Genomic DNA, 17,337 nt, shown 5'->3' with positions numbered 1-17,337 from the left:
GGAAAGGAGGCAGAAAGAAGGAGACTGCAAAAAGAGATGTCTGTTTCTGTTTCCTGAAAGATTTAAAATGCAAAGGTCTTTAAATGCTCAGTTCACATCTCAGCACCACAAAATGTTGGGTGTTAGCACCAGTACCTGTAACCCTAGTGTTTGGGGTGAGGGAGACAGGTGGACCTCAGGACTTTCTGGCCAAAAATGCTTAGTCTTTGGTTTACAGGGAGACCCTGATTCATGTATTGATATAGAGAAGCCATGGAGCACAGGCATCCTAACGTCCACAGCTGGTCTCCGTGCTGGTTCAGGAGGGTGAGCCCACCACCTTCCACACCATGCCCAAAACTCTGGATTAAGATAACCCTGCTGATTACCTAAGTGACCTGCACTCGACCCATGGCCTTTCATTAATGTGCTGGACTCCCTCTTAAACAAAATGTGGCTTTAATTGTTGACCGCAAAAACACAGAAGTAGATCAGCCTGACCTAATGTTCCTAGTGCCGGTTTTATAGGAGTAAGAACGGATGCTGGCATTTGCAATCATGGAACACTCTCGGCCCCAGAGAGAAGGCCCCCACCATCTGAAGTGTGCAAACCTGGCAAAGGGTGACATTTAGCAGTTATTTACATACTTCTTGCAGAAAGGTTATGTCAAAACCCAGTGCATATCATGCTCAGAATCCCCACTCCTGTCATACTGCCAGCTTTTGCTGCCAGCTGGATTTAGGAGCTTTGTCTCATTTAAGAGGTTATTCTGAACGAGTTGAAGAGCCAGGATATTCTGATCATGTGGTTTAGCATTCTGAAAAGTCATGAAAAGAGATGTGGGGTTATTATTATTATTGTTGTTGTTATTATTATTATTAGTAGTAGTAGTAGTAGTATTACCTGGCTCAGTTTGGGACTTGAGTTTTGTACCCCTGCACTGGTCCTTGGAGAGAATGTTCATTGTTCTGTCACCAAACATGTAACTGTGACTGAAGCAAGAGGCAGCAGCAGTGAAGTGACTGTCCAGCATCTAACCTGCTTTAAAGACGAGGCCCATTCTAATGTGACAGGTGGTCACATATCAGATAGCAAACATGGCTGTGATGCCACGTGGAGAAGGGCCTTCCTCTGACTTGTTGCTTCTTTAACCATACAAATAGGTATATTTAGTATTTAGGATATGTTTGTTTTCTATAAATGCATTAAATTTTAAATAGGACTTCTTACTTTTTTCTTTTTCTTTTATTTATTTATTTATTTATTTATTTATTTATTTATTTATTTATTGAGACAGGGTTTCTCTGTGTAGTCTTGGCTATCCTGGACTTGCTTCGTAGACCAGGCTGGCCTCAAACTCACAGAAATCCACCTGCCTCTGCCTCCCTGGGTGCTGGGATCACAGACATGCACTCTCCTGGCTGACTTTTTACCTTTTTAAATATACTAACCCTGACTTGTCATTCAGTCTCAATTTTGCATTAGTAACAGAAAACCCAGTGCTTGGGGACAGTGCTCCAGTACTAGACACGTGATGTGCTTCGGTTGAGGGACAGCTAGGTTGTTTCCAGATTCTGGCTACTATGAATAGAGCTGCCACGAACATGCATGAGCAAATGTCTTTGTGTGGTGGAGCATCTTTCGGGTATATGCCCAGAAGTGGTATAGCTGGGTCCTTTGGTATGGCTAGTCCCTGTTTCCTGAGAAAGTAGCAGATTAGTTTCCAAAATGGTTGTACAAGTTTGCACTCTCACCAGCAATGGAGGAGGGTTCCCCTTTCTCCACATCCTCTCCAGCATGTGTTCTCACTTGAACTTTTTATCTTAGCCATTCTGACAGGTGTAAGATGGAATCTCAGAGTCATTTTGATTTGCATTTTCCCAATGAATAAGAACTTTGAGCATTTCTTTAAGTGCTCCTCTGCCATTTGATATTCCTCTGTTGAGAATTCTCTGCTCAGCTCTGTATCACATTTTTAACTGGATTTCTTTTTTATTGGTGTTTTATTTCTTGAGTTCTTTATATATTCTGATATTAGCTGGTTGTTGGATGCAGGATTGGTGAAGATTGTTTCCCAATCTCTAGATTGCCATTTCATTTTATTGACAGTGTTCTTTGCCTTACAGAAGTTTTTCAGTTTCATGAGGTCCCTTTTATTAATTGTTGATCTTAGAGCCTGTGCTGTTAGTGCTCTGTTCAGGAAGTTGTCATCTGTGCCAATGAGTTCCGGACTCTTCCCCACTTTCTGCTCTAGCAGATTTAATATATATGGTTTTATGTTGAGATCTTTGATCCACTTGGACTTGAGTTTTGTGCGGCCCCTCAACCAAAGCATGGATAAGGAAACTGGTACATTTACACAATGGAATACTACTCAGCCATTAAAAACAATGAAATAAAATTTGTAAGCATCTGTGTAGGGGTTCTAGGTTATCTCCATGCCTGGTACTTGGTTGGAGTATGAGTCCCTGGGAAGACCCCTGTGTTCAAATTTTCTGGTTCTATTGCTCTCCTTGTGGGGTTCCTGTCCTCTCCAGATCTTATTATTTCCCACTTCTTACATAAGATTCCATGCACATGTCCAAGTGGGTTACATAGTAATAGGAAGAGGGACTGCCTCTGACATAATCTGATTGGCCTGCTCTTTGATCATCTCCCCCTGAGGAGGGAGCAGCCTTACCAGACCACAGAAGATGACAATGCAGCCACTCCTGATGTGATCTGATAGACTAAGATCAGAAGGAAGGAGAGGAGGACCTCCCCTATCAGTGGACTTGGGGAGGGGCATGCGTGAAGAAGGGAGAGGGAGGGTGGGATTGGGAGGGGAGGAGGGAGGGGCTTATTGGGGGATACAAAGTAAATAAAGTGTAATTAATAAAATAAAATTTTAAAAAAATTGCAAGCAAATGAATGGAACTAGAAAAGATCATCCTGAGTGGGGTGACACAGACCCAGAAAGACACACATGGTATATAGTCACTGATAAGCTGATTTTAGTCATATACGTATGGGACAGACATACCACAATGCACAGACCCCAAGAAGATAAGCCTGATGGGCAGCTTAGGTTCTATGTGGGTCCACTAGTTAGGGGAATGCGGAATATCCCTGACATGGACTATGTCGCCTGCTCTCTGATCACTTCCCCCGATGGGACTTCCCTACCAGGCCACAGGGGAGGAAGAACTCAGTCCTCATGTGAACAGATGAGCGGGGGGTGTCTGGGTAGGTGACTCTCCTGTTCTGAGGACCAGGGGAGAGGGGATGTGGAAGGGATGGTGTGGAAGGGAAAAGAAGAGGGAGGGGCCTCTTTTTGATTAATTAAGAAAAGTAAAAGAAAAAAGACCAGCCCGTCTAGCTCTGGGCTGTGTTTGCAATTTTGCGTTCTAGCTAGCAGCTGCTTCTGGAGAGCTTATGACAACAGCAGTAATGATGCCAAGTCCCCAAGTAGCCACGGCCCTGCTGGGCTGCTCTCTATTGCCCATGTCTTCATAAACACTGCACTTGGCAGAGACCCACACACTGTGGTTATGGTGGGCTTAGCACATACAGCAGCACCAAGTATACGCCGGGTGCCTACTGGACGCTTCACTAGGTGAACCAATGATTGGGTACATGAGTCCATGCTGAGGCTTCTCAGCTGTGCCCTTCCAGCTCCCTCAAGTTGATAACAGAACTGAACCTACAGTGAGCTCAAGAACAGACCCTATGGACATCAGCTTTCCTCTTCTGTCAATTCATTTGGCGTAGTGTCTTTTTACCACAGTCATTCTGAGCTTTGGAATCAAGTTTGTATAATATGTTATTTCTAAGCCTTGGATTTTTTTAATTTTATTTGTATTTTTTTCTGTTTTTTTCCCTCTTTTTCTTTTTTTAATTTTTATTAATTATACTTTATTCACTTTGTATCCCGCCATAAACCCCTCCCTCCTCCCCTCCCAATCCCACCTTCCCTCCCTCTTCTCTATGAATGCCCCTCCCCAAGTCCACTGATAGGGGAGGACTTCCTCTCCTTCCTCCTGATCCTAGTCTATCAGGTCTCATCAGGAGTGGCTGCACTGTCTTCTTCTGTGGCCTGGTAAGGCTGCTCCCCCCTCAGGGGGAGGTGATCAAAGAGCAGGCCAATCAGTTCATGTCAGAGGCAGTTCCTCTTCCCATTACTATGGAACTCACTTGTACACTGAACTGCCATGGGCTACATCTGTGCAGGGTCTTAGGATATCTCCATGCATAGTCCTTGGTTGGAGTATCAGTCTCAGGAAAGACCCCTGTGCTCAGATTTTTTGGTTCTGTCTTCTCCAGATCCTACTATTTCTCACTTCTTTCATAAGATTCCATGAACTCTGCCCAACAGTTGGCCATAAGTCTCAGCGTCTGCTTTGATAGTCTGCAAGGCAGAGCCTTTCAGAGGCCCTCTGTGTCAGGCTCCTAACTTGTTTCCTGTTTTCTTCTTCTTCTGATGTCCATCCTCTTTGCCTTTCAGGATGGGGATTGGGCATTATAGCCAGAATCCTCCCTCTTGATTAGTTTCTTTAGGTGTACAGATTTTAGTAGGTTTATCCTAAATTATATGTCTATATGAGTGAGTATATACCGTGTGTGTCTTTCTGCTTCTGGGATAGCTCACTCAGGATGATCTTTTCCAGCTCCCACCATTTACCTGCAAATTTCATGATTTGCTTGTTTTTTATTGCTAAGTAATATTCCATTGTGTAGATTACCACAATTTCTGTATCCATTCTTCAGTTGAGGGACATCTGGGTTGTTTCCAGCTTCTAGCTATTACAAATAAAGCTGCTATGAACATGGTTGAACAAATGTCCCTATTGTGTCCTTGAGCCTCTTTTGGATATATGCCTAGGAGTAGTATGGCTGGATTTTGAGGAAGCACTATTCCTAGTTGTTTGAGAAAGCACCAGATTGATTTCCAGAGTGGTTGTACAAGTTTGCATTCCCACCAGCAGTGGAGGAGGGTTCCCCTTTCTCCACAACCTCTCCAGCATGTGTTGTCACTTGAGTTTTTGATCTTGACCATTCTGATGGGTGTAAGGTGAAATCTCAGGGTCGTTTTGATTTGCATTTCCCTGATGGCTAATGACGTTGAGCATTTCTTTAAGTGTTTCTCTGCCATTCGATAATCCTCTACGGAGGATTCTCTGTTTAGCTCTGTTCCCCATTATTTTTTAAATATTATTTTTCTCATTAGTTACATTTTGTTAATTCTGTATCCCAGCTGTATCCCTCATTCCCTCCCCAATCCCACCCTCCCTCCCTCATCTCCTCCCTGCCCCTTTCCAAGTTAATTGGATTACTTGATTTGCTGCTTTTCAACTTCTTTAGTTCTTTATATATACTGAATATTAGCCCTCTGTCAGATAGAGGGTTGGTGAAGGTTCTTTCCCAATCTGTAGGCATTCGTTTTGTTTTGATGACAGTGTCCTTTTTTTTAAATGCACTTTTTTTTCCTTTTTAAAAAGTAAAGGCAAAAAATACAATAATGACTAGCAATAAGGCTTCAACCTCAGCCAGATGAAAATGGCTTGAGCCCTTCTAAAAAGACCAACTCCTTCCAAGCGGAAATGCAAATCAACATGTTGGAGGCTCAGTTTCCTCACCTGCAATGAGATTATTATCAATTACCCATAATGCCAATGCGTTAATAACCTGCCCATCCCTAGGGCTCCACCTTGGCTCTTTTGGCTCTACTTTGAGAAGTCTATGATGTCAAGAGTCTCCTGGGTTATCAGAGAAAGAGCCAAGCAAGCGTGGTCTGGAGGCAAGAAGACAGAGCAGTTTATAGAGGGTTAAACCAGGAAGGAACCTGTTAGGCTTTAGCTGGCTCTCTGACTGGCAGCACTGCAGCTCTAGTCTAACACATTCCAAACACTCAGGCACCTTGTCATGGTCCGCCCATAAGCTCTAGGTTTACCACGGTTTCCCCGGCAGTGCCAGTGGCAGCAGAGCAGAGGGCAAGAGCATCAGTCACACACCATGTGTAAAAAATGTTAGTGGACATGCCAAACCCAAAGCCCTCTTATGGTTTTCACAGGGCAGCACAGTTTAAATGTTGCCAGCCAAAAACAATTTCACTGTTTAAAGCTGTATTGAATGAAATTAGATGAATCGCATTTGTTGAATGGCAAATGAGCTGTGCTTTGCATTGAGCCTGCTGAGGAAATCTGAGTGACAGGGGACCCTTGCCAGCCTCCGATGGCTCAAACACTCCTGGCTGTGCTCATTGACTGCCGTACACTCCTTAGGAAATGGCTTAAGAAAAGGCACGTGTAAAACACCAGCCGCTCATTGCCTTTGCTGTATCATTTTTTCCTTCTAGTTCCACCGTTCATCCAACCTTTTGAGTTCCCAAGATTCTCCATTGGGCAGCGGGTCTTCATCCCATGTGTGGTGGTCTCGGGGGACTTACCCATCACCATCACCTGGCAGAAAGATGGACGGCCGATCCCTGCGAGCCTTGGGGTAACCATTGACAACATTGACTTCACCAGCTCCCTGAGGATCTCCAACCTCTCCCTGATGCACAACGGGAATTACACCTGCATAGCCCGGAATGAGGCAGCCGCCGTGGAACACCAGAGTCAGCTGATCGTGAGAGGTGAGTGGACAGAGGTGCCCACATGACAGTATTCAGCCATGGCTTGAAATACTGTGAAAAGAATCGGGAATGGAAATTCACTATTCCCCCTTTTCGAAAGGAAGGAAAGAAGAAAGGAAGGAAAGAAGGGAGGGAGGGAGGGAGGAAGGAAGGAAGGAAGGAAGGAAGGAAGGAAGGAAGGAAGGAAGGAAGGAAGGAAGGAAATCCAGTTATAGAAATTAAGGATGAGCTCCTCTGACCTTGATGCCTGAATTTTCCTGATGAAGTTATCAATAGGGTGTGTGATAAATCCACTAAAGCCCTACCCGAGTCCTTTCAAAGTCCAGGCATATAGTCTGAAGCACTTGCTCAGCAAGGAGAATGGTGTGTGCACACCCCGGAGGAAGAGTGCCGTTATACTCCCTGTAAGACAGACAGGAGTGAAATGACGCTAAACCGCTCATAGAAACTCTCTCCACAGCGGAGTGACACAGTTCTCCAGCACTGTCCTTCTTCCCCTGCTTTCTCTTTTTTGGGGAAGAAGGACAGGTCATAACAGTTGAGTTCTACCTACCTACAGGTCTAATGTAAAAGTTCCCTAACTTTTTCTCATTTATTTATTTCATTCACTTTCCATCCTTGTAGCCCTTTCCTACCTCCCCTCCCAGTCCCATCCTCTTTTCCTCACCCTCCCTTTACCCTTTTCTCAGAAAAGGGGAGCTCCCTTTCCCATCCAGCTCAGCTCAACAAGTTGTATCAGGACTGAGCATGTCCTCTTCCCTGTAGTCTGGCAAGGCAGTCCTGCCAGGGGGAAGTGGTCACAAAGCTGGCAAGTGAATCTGTGTCCTATGCAGTCCCCACTTCATTTACTAGAGGACCCACTGAGGCCAACCCGCTACATCTTTGTAGGAGGACCAGGTCCAGTTCCTGCATGGTCCTTGGTGGATGCTTCAGTCTCAGCAAACCCCTCTGGGCCCTGGTTAGTTGGCTCTGTTGGTCTCCTTGTGGAGCTCCTTCCTGGTCCTTTTATCCTTTCTCCCACTGTTCCCCAAGATTCCTTTCACATCTACAAATGTTTGGTTGTGAGTCTCAGCATCTGTTTTGAGGCACTGCTGGGTAGAGCCTCTCAGAGGACAACTCTGACAGGCTCCTGTCTGCAAATTTAGCAGAGTATTGTTCATAGTGTCAGGGATTGGCACTCGCCAATAGGATGGGTCTTTGGTTGGACCAGGCATCAGTTGGGCATTCCCTCAATCTCTGCTTTATCTGCTCTGTCTTTATCGCTGAACATGTCACAGGCAGGGTCAATTTTGGGTGGAAGTCTTTGTGGGTGGGTTGGTGTTCCCCATCCCTTACTAGACTAGCCTAGTTAGATATGTCCTCTTCAGTCTCCATGGACTCTGCTACTAGGAGTCTCTGCTTGAATCCCCCTCCCAGTAGCCTACCTGATTTAGGTCTCCAGCTTGTCACAGAGATGTCCCCAGCATTGGCTTCTCTTTTCTCTACAGGCCTCTGTCCTCTCTCTCTTGCTCTCCTCAGGTCTGATCTCTACCCTCCTATCTCTCTGAGTCCCCTTTCCTACCTTGTTCCCTCTCTTCAGCCATTACCTCTGTCCATTCTATTTTCCCTTCTGAATAAGATTTATGCATGCTCCCTTGGGTCAGTTCCCCAGTTCTTTAGTAAAACAAACCTCGGTTATTTGTCTTTGCCTTTTCTGAGCCTCCTCATCACTTGTGTCATATATCCCTTCCTGTACATTCCTTCACAACAGCACTGCCAGGAGTTAGACTGCCATTGCTCCGTCTCTAAATACACATCCCACTATTCTCCAACCAGGAAACAGGACTAGTTACTTTGTGTACTGAAAGAGCACAGGGCACTAGAAGAGTGAGGGGTAGAATCTGAGTGCCAGCCTCACTCAGCCAGCCGCAGGACTGTATACGGGGCACATAGCCTCTCCGAGCTGCCCCGCTGATATCTGTGAGCCTGCATATATGTTAGTCATGGGCACTGAAAAGAAAGTTCTCTGTAAAGCAGCCGTATATTAATAAATACTCAGTAAGACCTCATTTTTTACTGTCTTTTTTAGACCATGACATCATTCATTTGAATCACACAGAGGGGTATTGCCAGAGAACAGCTTCACACCTTGCTCATCCAAAAGTCTAGACCCTGGATGTCAGAATGTGATACTATGCTAATGAACAGGAGAAGCAGTCATTCCTCATAAGTAGACAAAAGATTGCATTATCCCAAAACTACTCTGATCCAAATTTTAAATAAAAATATGGAAAAAGAGTAAGTTCCTCTAAATTCTGAAGCAAAATTACATTTGTCTAATCTCTGGTAAATCCAATATATTAGATATATTAGCTTAAAAACATATGCAAAGGTAGGCTGTGTGGTTTGAGAGAAGGAAAATTTGTTAGCCTTGACTTTATTATATTTATTTTGTATAAAGCCTTTAGCCATATATCTTATCATTTGGATTAAGGGAGGTTGAACATTTACAGAGCTGGAGAGATGACTGGACAATTGAGAGTGTCCTGTGCTGGCAGAACCCTGAGCTCTGTGACCAGCCCTGGTCCAGTAGCTCAGGACCACAATGGTAACTCCGCTCCAGGAGATCAAGGCCTCTGACCTCTCGGGAGCCTGCACTCACAGACTCTTTCCAACCCCTACTCCGCATGCACATAATTAAAAGTAAAATCTTTTATAAATAACACACCATTTACCACAGCTTTTCTAAAGAGCCACACTGTGGTGGTGATTTTACAGGGGTGATACTCTTTGTTTCTCACATCTGTTTAGCCTTAAATACATCATAATTTGGGGAAGTTTTTTCAGTGGTTTAAATTAGGATTACTGCCATAGAATCCATGGACAACAATTAAAATAGAAAACACTGGCAGTGACCTCAGTCCTCCCAAGATGTGCTGATTTTGCTTCAAGTCTTTGCTGCAGACACCAGAGTGTCATGGTGGTTCAGGCAAATGTGACACAGCAGTAGTTACCAGACCTGACAAGAACAAATGTGATGTGCTTTAATTCCTCTCTAAGGAAGTGCCTTGAGGAGGTAACTGTGAAAGGAAAGGCTTGCATGAATACCGATCATTTGCCCTTTAAAACTCCCAAACATCAGGGTCTCTGTACAGGTATCATCTTCAGGACCATCAGTAGCAGACTTCCTTGCACAGGGGGCCCCTGTCCTTTTTCAGTCTGGAGCCAGGTCCCCTCTGCACCTCTCCTTTTCTGACAGAAATTAATGTGTTTCTTAACACTCACCAGCAAAGCACAGAGAATGCTGTGCACCTGACAAGTCATGGGAAGAAGCAGACTTCACACATTTGGAAAAGAAAACAAAAAACAAGCAAATAAGCAAGAAACTGGATCTTCAATTGAAAACAAACAAAAGATACACACAACTATGAAAATTAGGAAACTTTTCCTTTCCCCCCTACTTTTTAAAAGATAACTGACAGTGGGAATCCCACTTTGTCTCTGCTTTCCAGTTCTTCCTTCAAGCAGAGTTACTATTGTTTGTAAAGGGCATAATAGTGCCTAGACTGTCTTCAATATAATCTGCTCTGAAGGATTGAGGTCAGGAAAGAAAACAGTAGATAAAAAAGAGCATGCTGGGTATTTTTTGTTTTGTTATTATTTGCAATTGTGAAAACAGCAACTGGCATAATTTTGGCCAAGACCAAGGTCAGCTGAGGGAGAGTTGGCCTCACTCTAACTTACAGAGTAGAGCACAATCTCATTTATCATGACCTTCTTCTCCACAAATCATCTTCTGTTACCTATGCAGTGTGTCACCAGGTGGGTGACAGAACTCCGATGATGCCATGTGCTTCACAGACCAGTGCTGTGACTAGAGAGTTGCGAGAGAGCTAGGTGACGTGGGGCAGAATCTCGTGTGAACTGCACTGTGGAACCCCAGGCCATTAAGGGCCACATGTGTGTGACTTCTGGTCCTACGCCAGATGCACCAAATGGTCATATTCAGAAATAGTGCTATGTCCCATCTCTGTGGGAAATGTTAACATTTTTCTCCAAGATAGCTGATAGAGAAGGTTTGGCCGCTGCTGGTACCAGCCATCTTAGGAGTGGACCAGGTTTCCACCATTCACGACCGTTCATGAAGCTTCAGCTTGACTCTGACATCCCCTCTGTTGGTGCCCTGGGTTTTGATCCTGTGGTTATTTTAAAGTCTTTTCCTTCTTGCCCAGGGTGGTGGGTGACATGCACTAGTTTATCTTTTTATTTTTAATAGTTCTTCGAGAACTTTGTACAATGTGTTTTGGCCTTGTTTACCTCTTCCCAACTCCTCTCAGATCTACACACCCATCCTTTCTCACTCAATTTTGTGCCTTTTTAAAAACACATCCATCAGTTCTAAATTGTGCTGCCCATGTATGCGTAGGTGTGTGGCTTCCCCTCGAGTGGTCAACTCAGTACGATGTCCACTCTTAAAGAAATGGACTGTTCCTCTTCTCGTAGCTGTCAGTCGCTAATAGCTCCTCAACTAGAAGTGGGGCTTCATGCCTGCCCTCTTCATGCTGTTCTGTTGTTCTTGTTCGTGTTCTATGGGTCTTGTTCATGCTGTCACAATCAGTGAGTTAATATGTACAGTTTTCCTGTTGTATTAGGAGGACGTTTCCTATGTTCATTTATTTCCTCTAACTCTTACTGCATTTCGTCCCCCTCTTTCACAATTATCCTCAGCCTTGTGGGGAGGAGAGATTATCCAGATGTCCCAATTAGAGCTGAGAAGCCTTTAGTGTCTTGTTCTCTGAACCTTGAATGGTTGGATCTCCATGTTAATCACTGTACACTGAAAATAGATTAACACAGAAACCACAGTGATCAAGCTTCTCTCATGAGACCTGAGAGATACACAATGATAAGTCACTAGGAATTGGTTTAATATAACACCCATAGTTGACCCAATAATGATGCCATGTGTGGGTTTCATCTTGTGGAGTGAGCCTTAAATCCAAGCATACAATAGTTGGTTACTTTCACAGGGCTTGAGGCACAGCTGTACCATTTGGTATGTCTGCTAGGCCAGTCAGCATTGTAGCTCACGTGATTCATAGCTGGGTAAGAGCTTTTCTCCTCCAGGAGCATCCATAGCACTTTTAGCACATGAAGGCTAGCCTCTAAAGATGAAGCTCCCAGGCATGTGCCAGACTCGTGTCTCCGTATTCCATGATGTAAATATTTGGTGTTTCACGTAATAGGGTCTAGTTCTGGAGGGCAACCATAGCAAAGCAATAACAAAATAATGTTTGTGGGTTTATAGACCCTTACCAGCCAACAACTCCAAAGGAGATAAGCCCTGTATGGTACCGTGATTTTTGTTTTTTAGCTAGACTAGGAGCAATGTTGCCATGTTATAGGGTAACTTATTTTAGCTTTTTTATATGTGGGTGTACATAATAGGATGCTTCTACAATAGTAGGTTTTAATTATCACACTAGTTGCTATAGGAAGGATCAGGTAAGCTGTAAGGCAGGGGTAGCAATAACCCAGAGCTGTTTCCTAGTAACACCCACTCTCCAGCCTTACCCCACACAACCTCCTAAATAGGCACCTCCAGCTGAGGTTCCAGTGTCTGAGCTCACAGAACCTAGGTGACATTTTACATTCAAATCACAACACATGTGGTAACGAGTGTCACAGGCCCTATTACGAAGGGAGAAGGGAGGGTACAGGAGTAAAACATTCCAGCTTCCATTGTTCATATAGTAATGTCATAAGATACACCCGTAAGGTCTCACCAACATGATAGCATAAACATGAGCTGAACAAGGTCAATAATAGACATCCCAAGTGGGTGGGGGAAAGCCCGTAAGGCCTCAAGTATACACAAAGAGCTACAGGAGTTCTGAGGGTGAGATAAATATTCTTCCCTGGGAAAAGCACATCAACTGGTCAATCCTGAAAACATACACAAATAATATTATAGAGACTGAGCAGTTTATATTAGAAATATTATGTATATATTTGGAATACATATTTATTATCATTATTGGATGTGCATATATATATATATCCAATAGCCATATATATAGTTATATAGTTACATTTGTGGGTTTAGATGGAGGAAAGAGAAGGGATAAATGATGTAATACTATAATCTCAAAAAAGTTTTTTAAAAACTTAAAAAAGCACTTCTCCCCCCAAAATTTCTGATTAAAATTGAACTAAAATATAGAAGTAACCAGTTTGTGAGTTGATATCATACAGAGTTTGTGATTGGTCATTGTTCTGTCATAAATTCAAATCACCTTAAATAGTTTTTGATTTGCTGTTGTGACTGGAGAGATGGCTCAGCAATTAAGAGCACTGGCTGCTGTTCAGAGAGCCTATGTGCAATTCCACGTACCCACACAGAGGCCCACAGCCATTGGTGCCCCCTCCAGAGGTTACCATGCCTCTCTGGCTCCCAGAGGCTCCGCATGCAAAAAGTGCAAAAGTGTGGACACAGTCAAAATATACATGCACATATTTTTTTTTTAAATCTGGTAATTATAAAAACCAACCCTGTAACTAAATGTCAAGGTCCCTTCTGCCTACTTCTCATTCCATTATTTCACCCAGATAATGGCTAAGATGAAAGAACCTGCCAAGAAATGTGCAGCTCAGTGAGTACTCTCTCTCTTATCCACAGCAGTCTTTGTTTTATTTTTATTTTTTAAATCTTTCCAGTGAAGTTTTCAGTGCTTTTGTGTTTTACTTTCTGAAGAGAAAAGAAACTATTCTTAGCTCTAAATTCTGGTAACAGCCATGGATATTTGTAAATCTATCACTTTATACTTGTTTCCAAATGACTACACTTCTAATTTTATTTCATTTCTCCTTGTTCCATCATTAGCGACCCTGTACTTAGCACACTTGCTTACCAGACCCTGGAATAGTCACTGACATGACAGATGCTTATCTGGGTCAGTAGGACAGAGACGGTTAACAGGTCAAGCAACGGGGTAAGCAGCGGGCATAGCTGAAGAAGGGGGGAGGGTACCTCACTTACTGCAGGAGACACAGGAACTGATTCCTAAGGGGAACAAGGGAGGGAGGGAGAGAGGCCAGAGGGTGATAACTAGGGTCTGTGTGGAAGGTCAGCTGCAGGGTTGACTTCACAGACTCAAGCTCCTGGGTCCTAAGAACATACCCAAGGCCGTGGGATTAGAATGTGGCTTACCTCGGGAATGAAGTGAGCTGGCGATCACAGAAGCCTACAACAGAGGACTTCCTGCTCCCTGTGAGAAGCAGAAACATGGGACCCAGGCAGCAGCTGCAGGGTGGGGTCACTGGAAAAGTTTTTGCTGCCTTTGGTAACTGGGTGAAGGTGTAATGCACCTCCCCAAGGGAGCAGCCAGCCCACCACCATCTTCCAGATGTTCCAGTCCGTCCGTCCTTCATCCAAAGCAGGCAAGCAGGGGTGTGCTTGCCAGCCTCACACTAACTCTTAAGTCTCCAGCCTCTGGAAACTGTGCAGCTGTGCTGAAAGCTTCAGTTTAAGTGTGAATGCCCATGTTGAGTCAGGAACTTTTAAATAAGTGTTTTAACTACAGCTTGTACTGACTAAATGGAAATAGAACTTTTACGTGAAATTAAGACTCTTCCTGCTCACTGTCACTGTTCAGAAAGAAATCCACATTGCAGACTGGGGCCTTAGCCATTAATTACAGAACATAAGCTGGCACTTGTTTCACGAAGGATGCAAACATTAAACTGAGGAAATACATCATGTGAAAGTACCAAAAAAAAAATATTCTGTGCCTTTTACTTTAGTTTTTCACTGGAAATTGAGAAAATGTCTGTCTCTTACATGTTTTAAAGTTTCAGTCTGAGATGTAGGTTGGGAAAGTGGAAATCAAATGAGGAGTTTAGAGGTCTTGAAATTGCCTGTCACTGACAGGGTGGTTTGGGAGTCTCAGTGACAGGCTATTAATTACAAGAACAAAGCGTACGTTGGTAGCAGGGAGATTGGTGTTCTTGATATGACCACAGAAGACTTCCCAGGGGTTGGGCTTCATCAGCCTGGATGTGTAAGCAGGCTTGGGAAGAAGGAGAAGGTCCAGACACAATGCTAGAACTTTCTGAGGCTGAGAAGGCTGCGTGCGCGCTGTCTGCATGAGCTTGGCAGCATGGCTGACTCCTCTGAGCCTTGGCTTTCTCGTCTGTTCAGCTGGCACAGTGGGAGTTGCCCTGGGACTCCCAGAGATTATAGGAAACTAATAACTGGGGCATGTGGCTACCAGAAGACCTCCCAGCTCCCAGAGCTTAATGGATGCCCTGGATGTGATCAGAACAGCACTCCAATCCCTGAACTTAGATTCGGCTCTCACAGGGTGCAGAACCTGATGTGGGAGACAGGCAATCAGACAAAGATACCAAGCAGCTGGAACAAAACTGGGGTCAGTGGGGGAGGGGTGCTTGGTAGAGGAGTCAGAGAAGGTCTTAATCTCCATTGAAGCACCAGAAAAGGTGCCAGGTTAAATGAGCTTTCAGCTGAGGCAGAAATAATGACAAAGAGGAATACATCAAACAAGGACGCAGAGAAGAGTATGAAGACCCAAGACTATCCCGGGGACTAGCGAATGGAAGAAGCTTTGGAATGGTTCCAGAAAAGCCTGTGGGGTCTGGGGGGACAGGGTTCCTAAGCATCTGCAAAACAGTGTAAGTGACCTGGATACAGCCAAGGTCAGTGGGAGCAGGGGATGGTTTTCCAAGCAAACATGATATGCAGGCAAACTGCCTGTATATATAAACATTTTTAAAAGAAATCTTAAATTTAAAAAGGAAGGGAAGAAGAAGAAAAAATAGAATAGAAGAAAGACAGGGGAGGGGAAGGGGGAGGAGTGATAAAAGGAAGGGAGGGAAGAAAAAATACCCCCTGAATAACCTCTAGTACTTTCCTAGAAATAATCTCCTGGCCTTAAGGCACTCAACTACTCAACTTTTATTAATTTATTCCAAGTATGTATGCATCAGACCAAATTTATTTTTCTCAAAATATCATTTACATGAAGTAAAATTGCTGGGCTGCTTACAGATACTGCAGACACTGCTACTGAGTAGTATACTTATTTCAAAACTGGGCATTTCAGTTCACTAAATGAACCAACTCTTAGAACCATTTCTTTCTTGCAACAAAGTCCTGAACTTTCTGAAGCTCACCTCATTTTATCTGCACAATAGTCCTATGAAATGGGTGCCACAATTATTCCTGATCTGCATGAGGGAAGTTGAATCAGGTTGTAACCTGTATAAGAGATGATGTGTAAGAATCAGCAGAACCAGAAGCTGAGGTGCTCCTCTGGGCTGTGCTCTTCCTCATCATTGCTACCTCTCCTCCGCCCTTAACATTTTCTACCAAAAGCTGGACAACAAAATAAAAAACAGGTGGTTGTTTTCTCCAGAAACACCAGCCTGGGTTCCGTCTCTGTCTGCTTCTCTAGTCTTGATATGGTTCCCTTACCCTGGATACTTCAGCTGGTCTTCACTGAGGTCCTGGCCCCTGGTCAGTCCATGGCATGTGCTAGCTGTACTTGTATGCAGCACCGAAGTCCACACGTGTCTAGAGTAAGGAAGCATCATCTCACCAGGTGTGGGGAGGAAGGCAGTGCAGCTGCATGGTGCGTGTTCAGTGGTGGTCACCCACCTCTTCCACAGAGCGCGGCTATCCCACTGAGTCCCCCACGGTGTCCTCAGTCTGCTGCAGACCTGTTGAGCTCAGGCAGCTGTGAGGCCACTATCTCTAGAAGACTGGTGACCTGTGCGCTCACACTAGTGCCAGTGCGGCACAAAGCGTCGCAGTGTAAGCGGAATTCACCACACAAGATGCTCTGGGTCTCTGAACACTGGAGTGACCCAGCACCTCCCGTTAACAGGCCTCCTGCTTACACTTTGGCCCTGCCAGGTGCTGACACATCATGAAAAGTGGCTGATACCGGTTAGGGAGACATCTGGGGCAAAGTTCATCACCTTGCCAAGCTCTTTGCTACCTCTGGGGAGTCAGTTCTTTCATCTGCTAGAGGAAATTCACCAAGACTTTGAATAGTTCCCAGCCAAGGAACCACTCACCTGGATAAGCACAGTCTGGGGAACAGCATCTATTTTTACCTTTACATACAGGCTCTGATCCTAGTGTGTAGGGAGTGAATTCTTGACAAGTTTGAGTTTCACATGCCCTTGGGTTGTCCAAAGCCCCACACATCTATGAAAGGGTAGTTTCTCTAATTAAAAAAAAAATCCACTAAAACAAATGTGTAGAAGCCCCAGCAGCACCCAGACTGTTTCTTCCCCTTGTCCTGAGCTGCAAACATGGCGACTGTCTCTGCATTTGTGTGAAACATTCTTCTTACTTGAAGGTTTGTAGAGCAAATTGTTGAGTGGTTCTTCAACATTTCTCTTTTCAGTTCCTCCCAAGTTTGTGGTGCAACCTCGGGACCAGGATGGGATCTATGGCAAAGCAGTGATCCTCAATTGCTCTGCGGAGGGTTACCCTGTGCCCACGATCGTATGGAAATTCTCAAAAGGTATGGAGTCGCTCCAACTATTTGTTGAGCTAAATATGCAGTGTGCAATACTTTTGGAGATGTTTGCCAGGGGTCTGCAGCCTCTTTCACCCCAGGCTACCTTCTGCACACCCCAGTGGGTCACTCAGGACTTACTTGAATCGAATCGTGAGAGTACCCTAACATGTCCTTGGAAAGACTGAGCTCAGTCAGCACCTGGGGAAATACTACCA

At 44.4% G+C, this 17,337-nt stretch overlaps 1 protein-coding gene across 3 annotated transcripts in view; it reads left to right on the top strand.

The window, feature by feature from the left end:
* Nucleotides 1–17,337, top strand: part of Dscam (DS cell adhesion molecule) — a 547,677-nt gene that overhangs the window by 343,992 nt on the left and 186,348 nt on the right. For all 3 annotated transcript variants that reach the window (XM_060370834.1, XM_060370835.1, XM_060370836.1), the window contains exons 9-10: nt 6,315–6,593; nt 17,006–17,125. In XM_060370834.1, the coding sequence (XP_060226817.1) occupies nt 6,315–6,593; nt 17,006–17,125 (399 nt within the window). The remainder of the gene's footprint in view (nt 1–6,314; nt 6,594–17,005; nt 17,126–17,337) is intronic.

Source organism: Meriones unguiculatus, chromosome 17 (genome assembly GCF_030254825.1).
Source record: "Meriones unguiculatus strain TT.TT164.6M chromosome 17, Bangor_MerUng_6.1, whole genome shotgun sequence".
Taxonomy (NCBI): Eukaryota; Metazoa; Chordata; class Mammalia; order Rodentia; family Muridae; genus Meriones; species Meriones unguiculatus.
The sequence above is the reverse complement of the archived record's forward strand: the minus strand, read 5'-3'. Positions and strand labels throughout refer to the sequence as shown.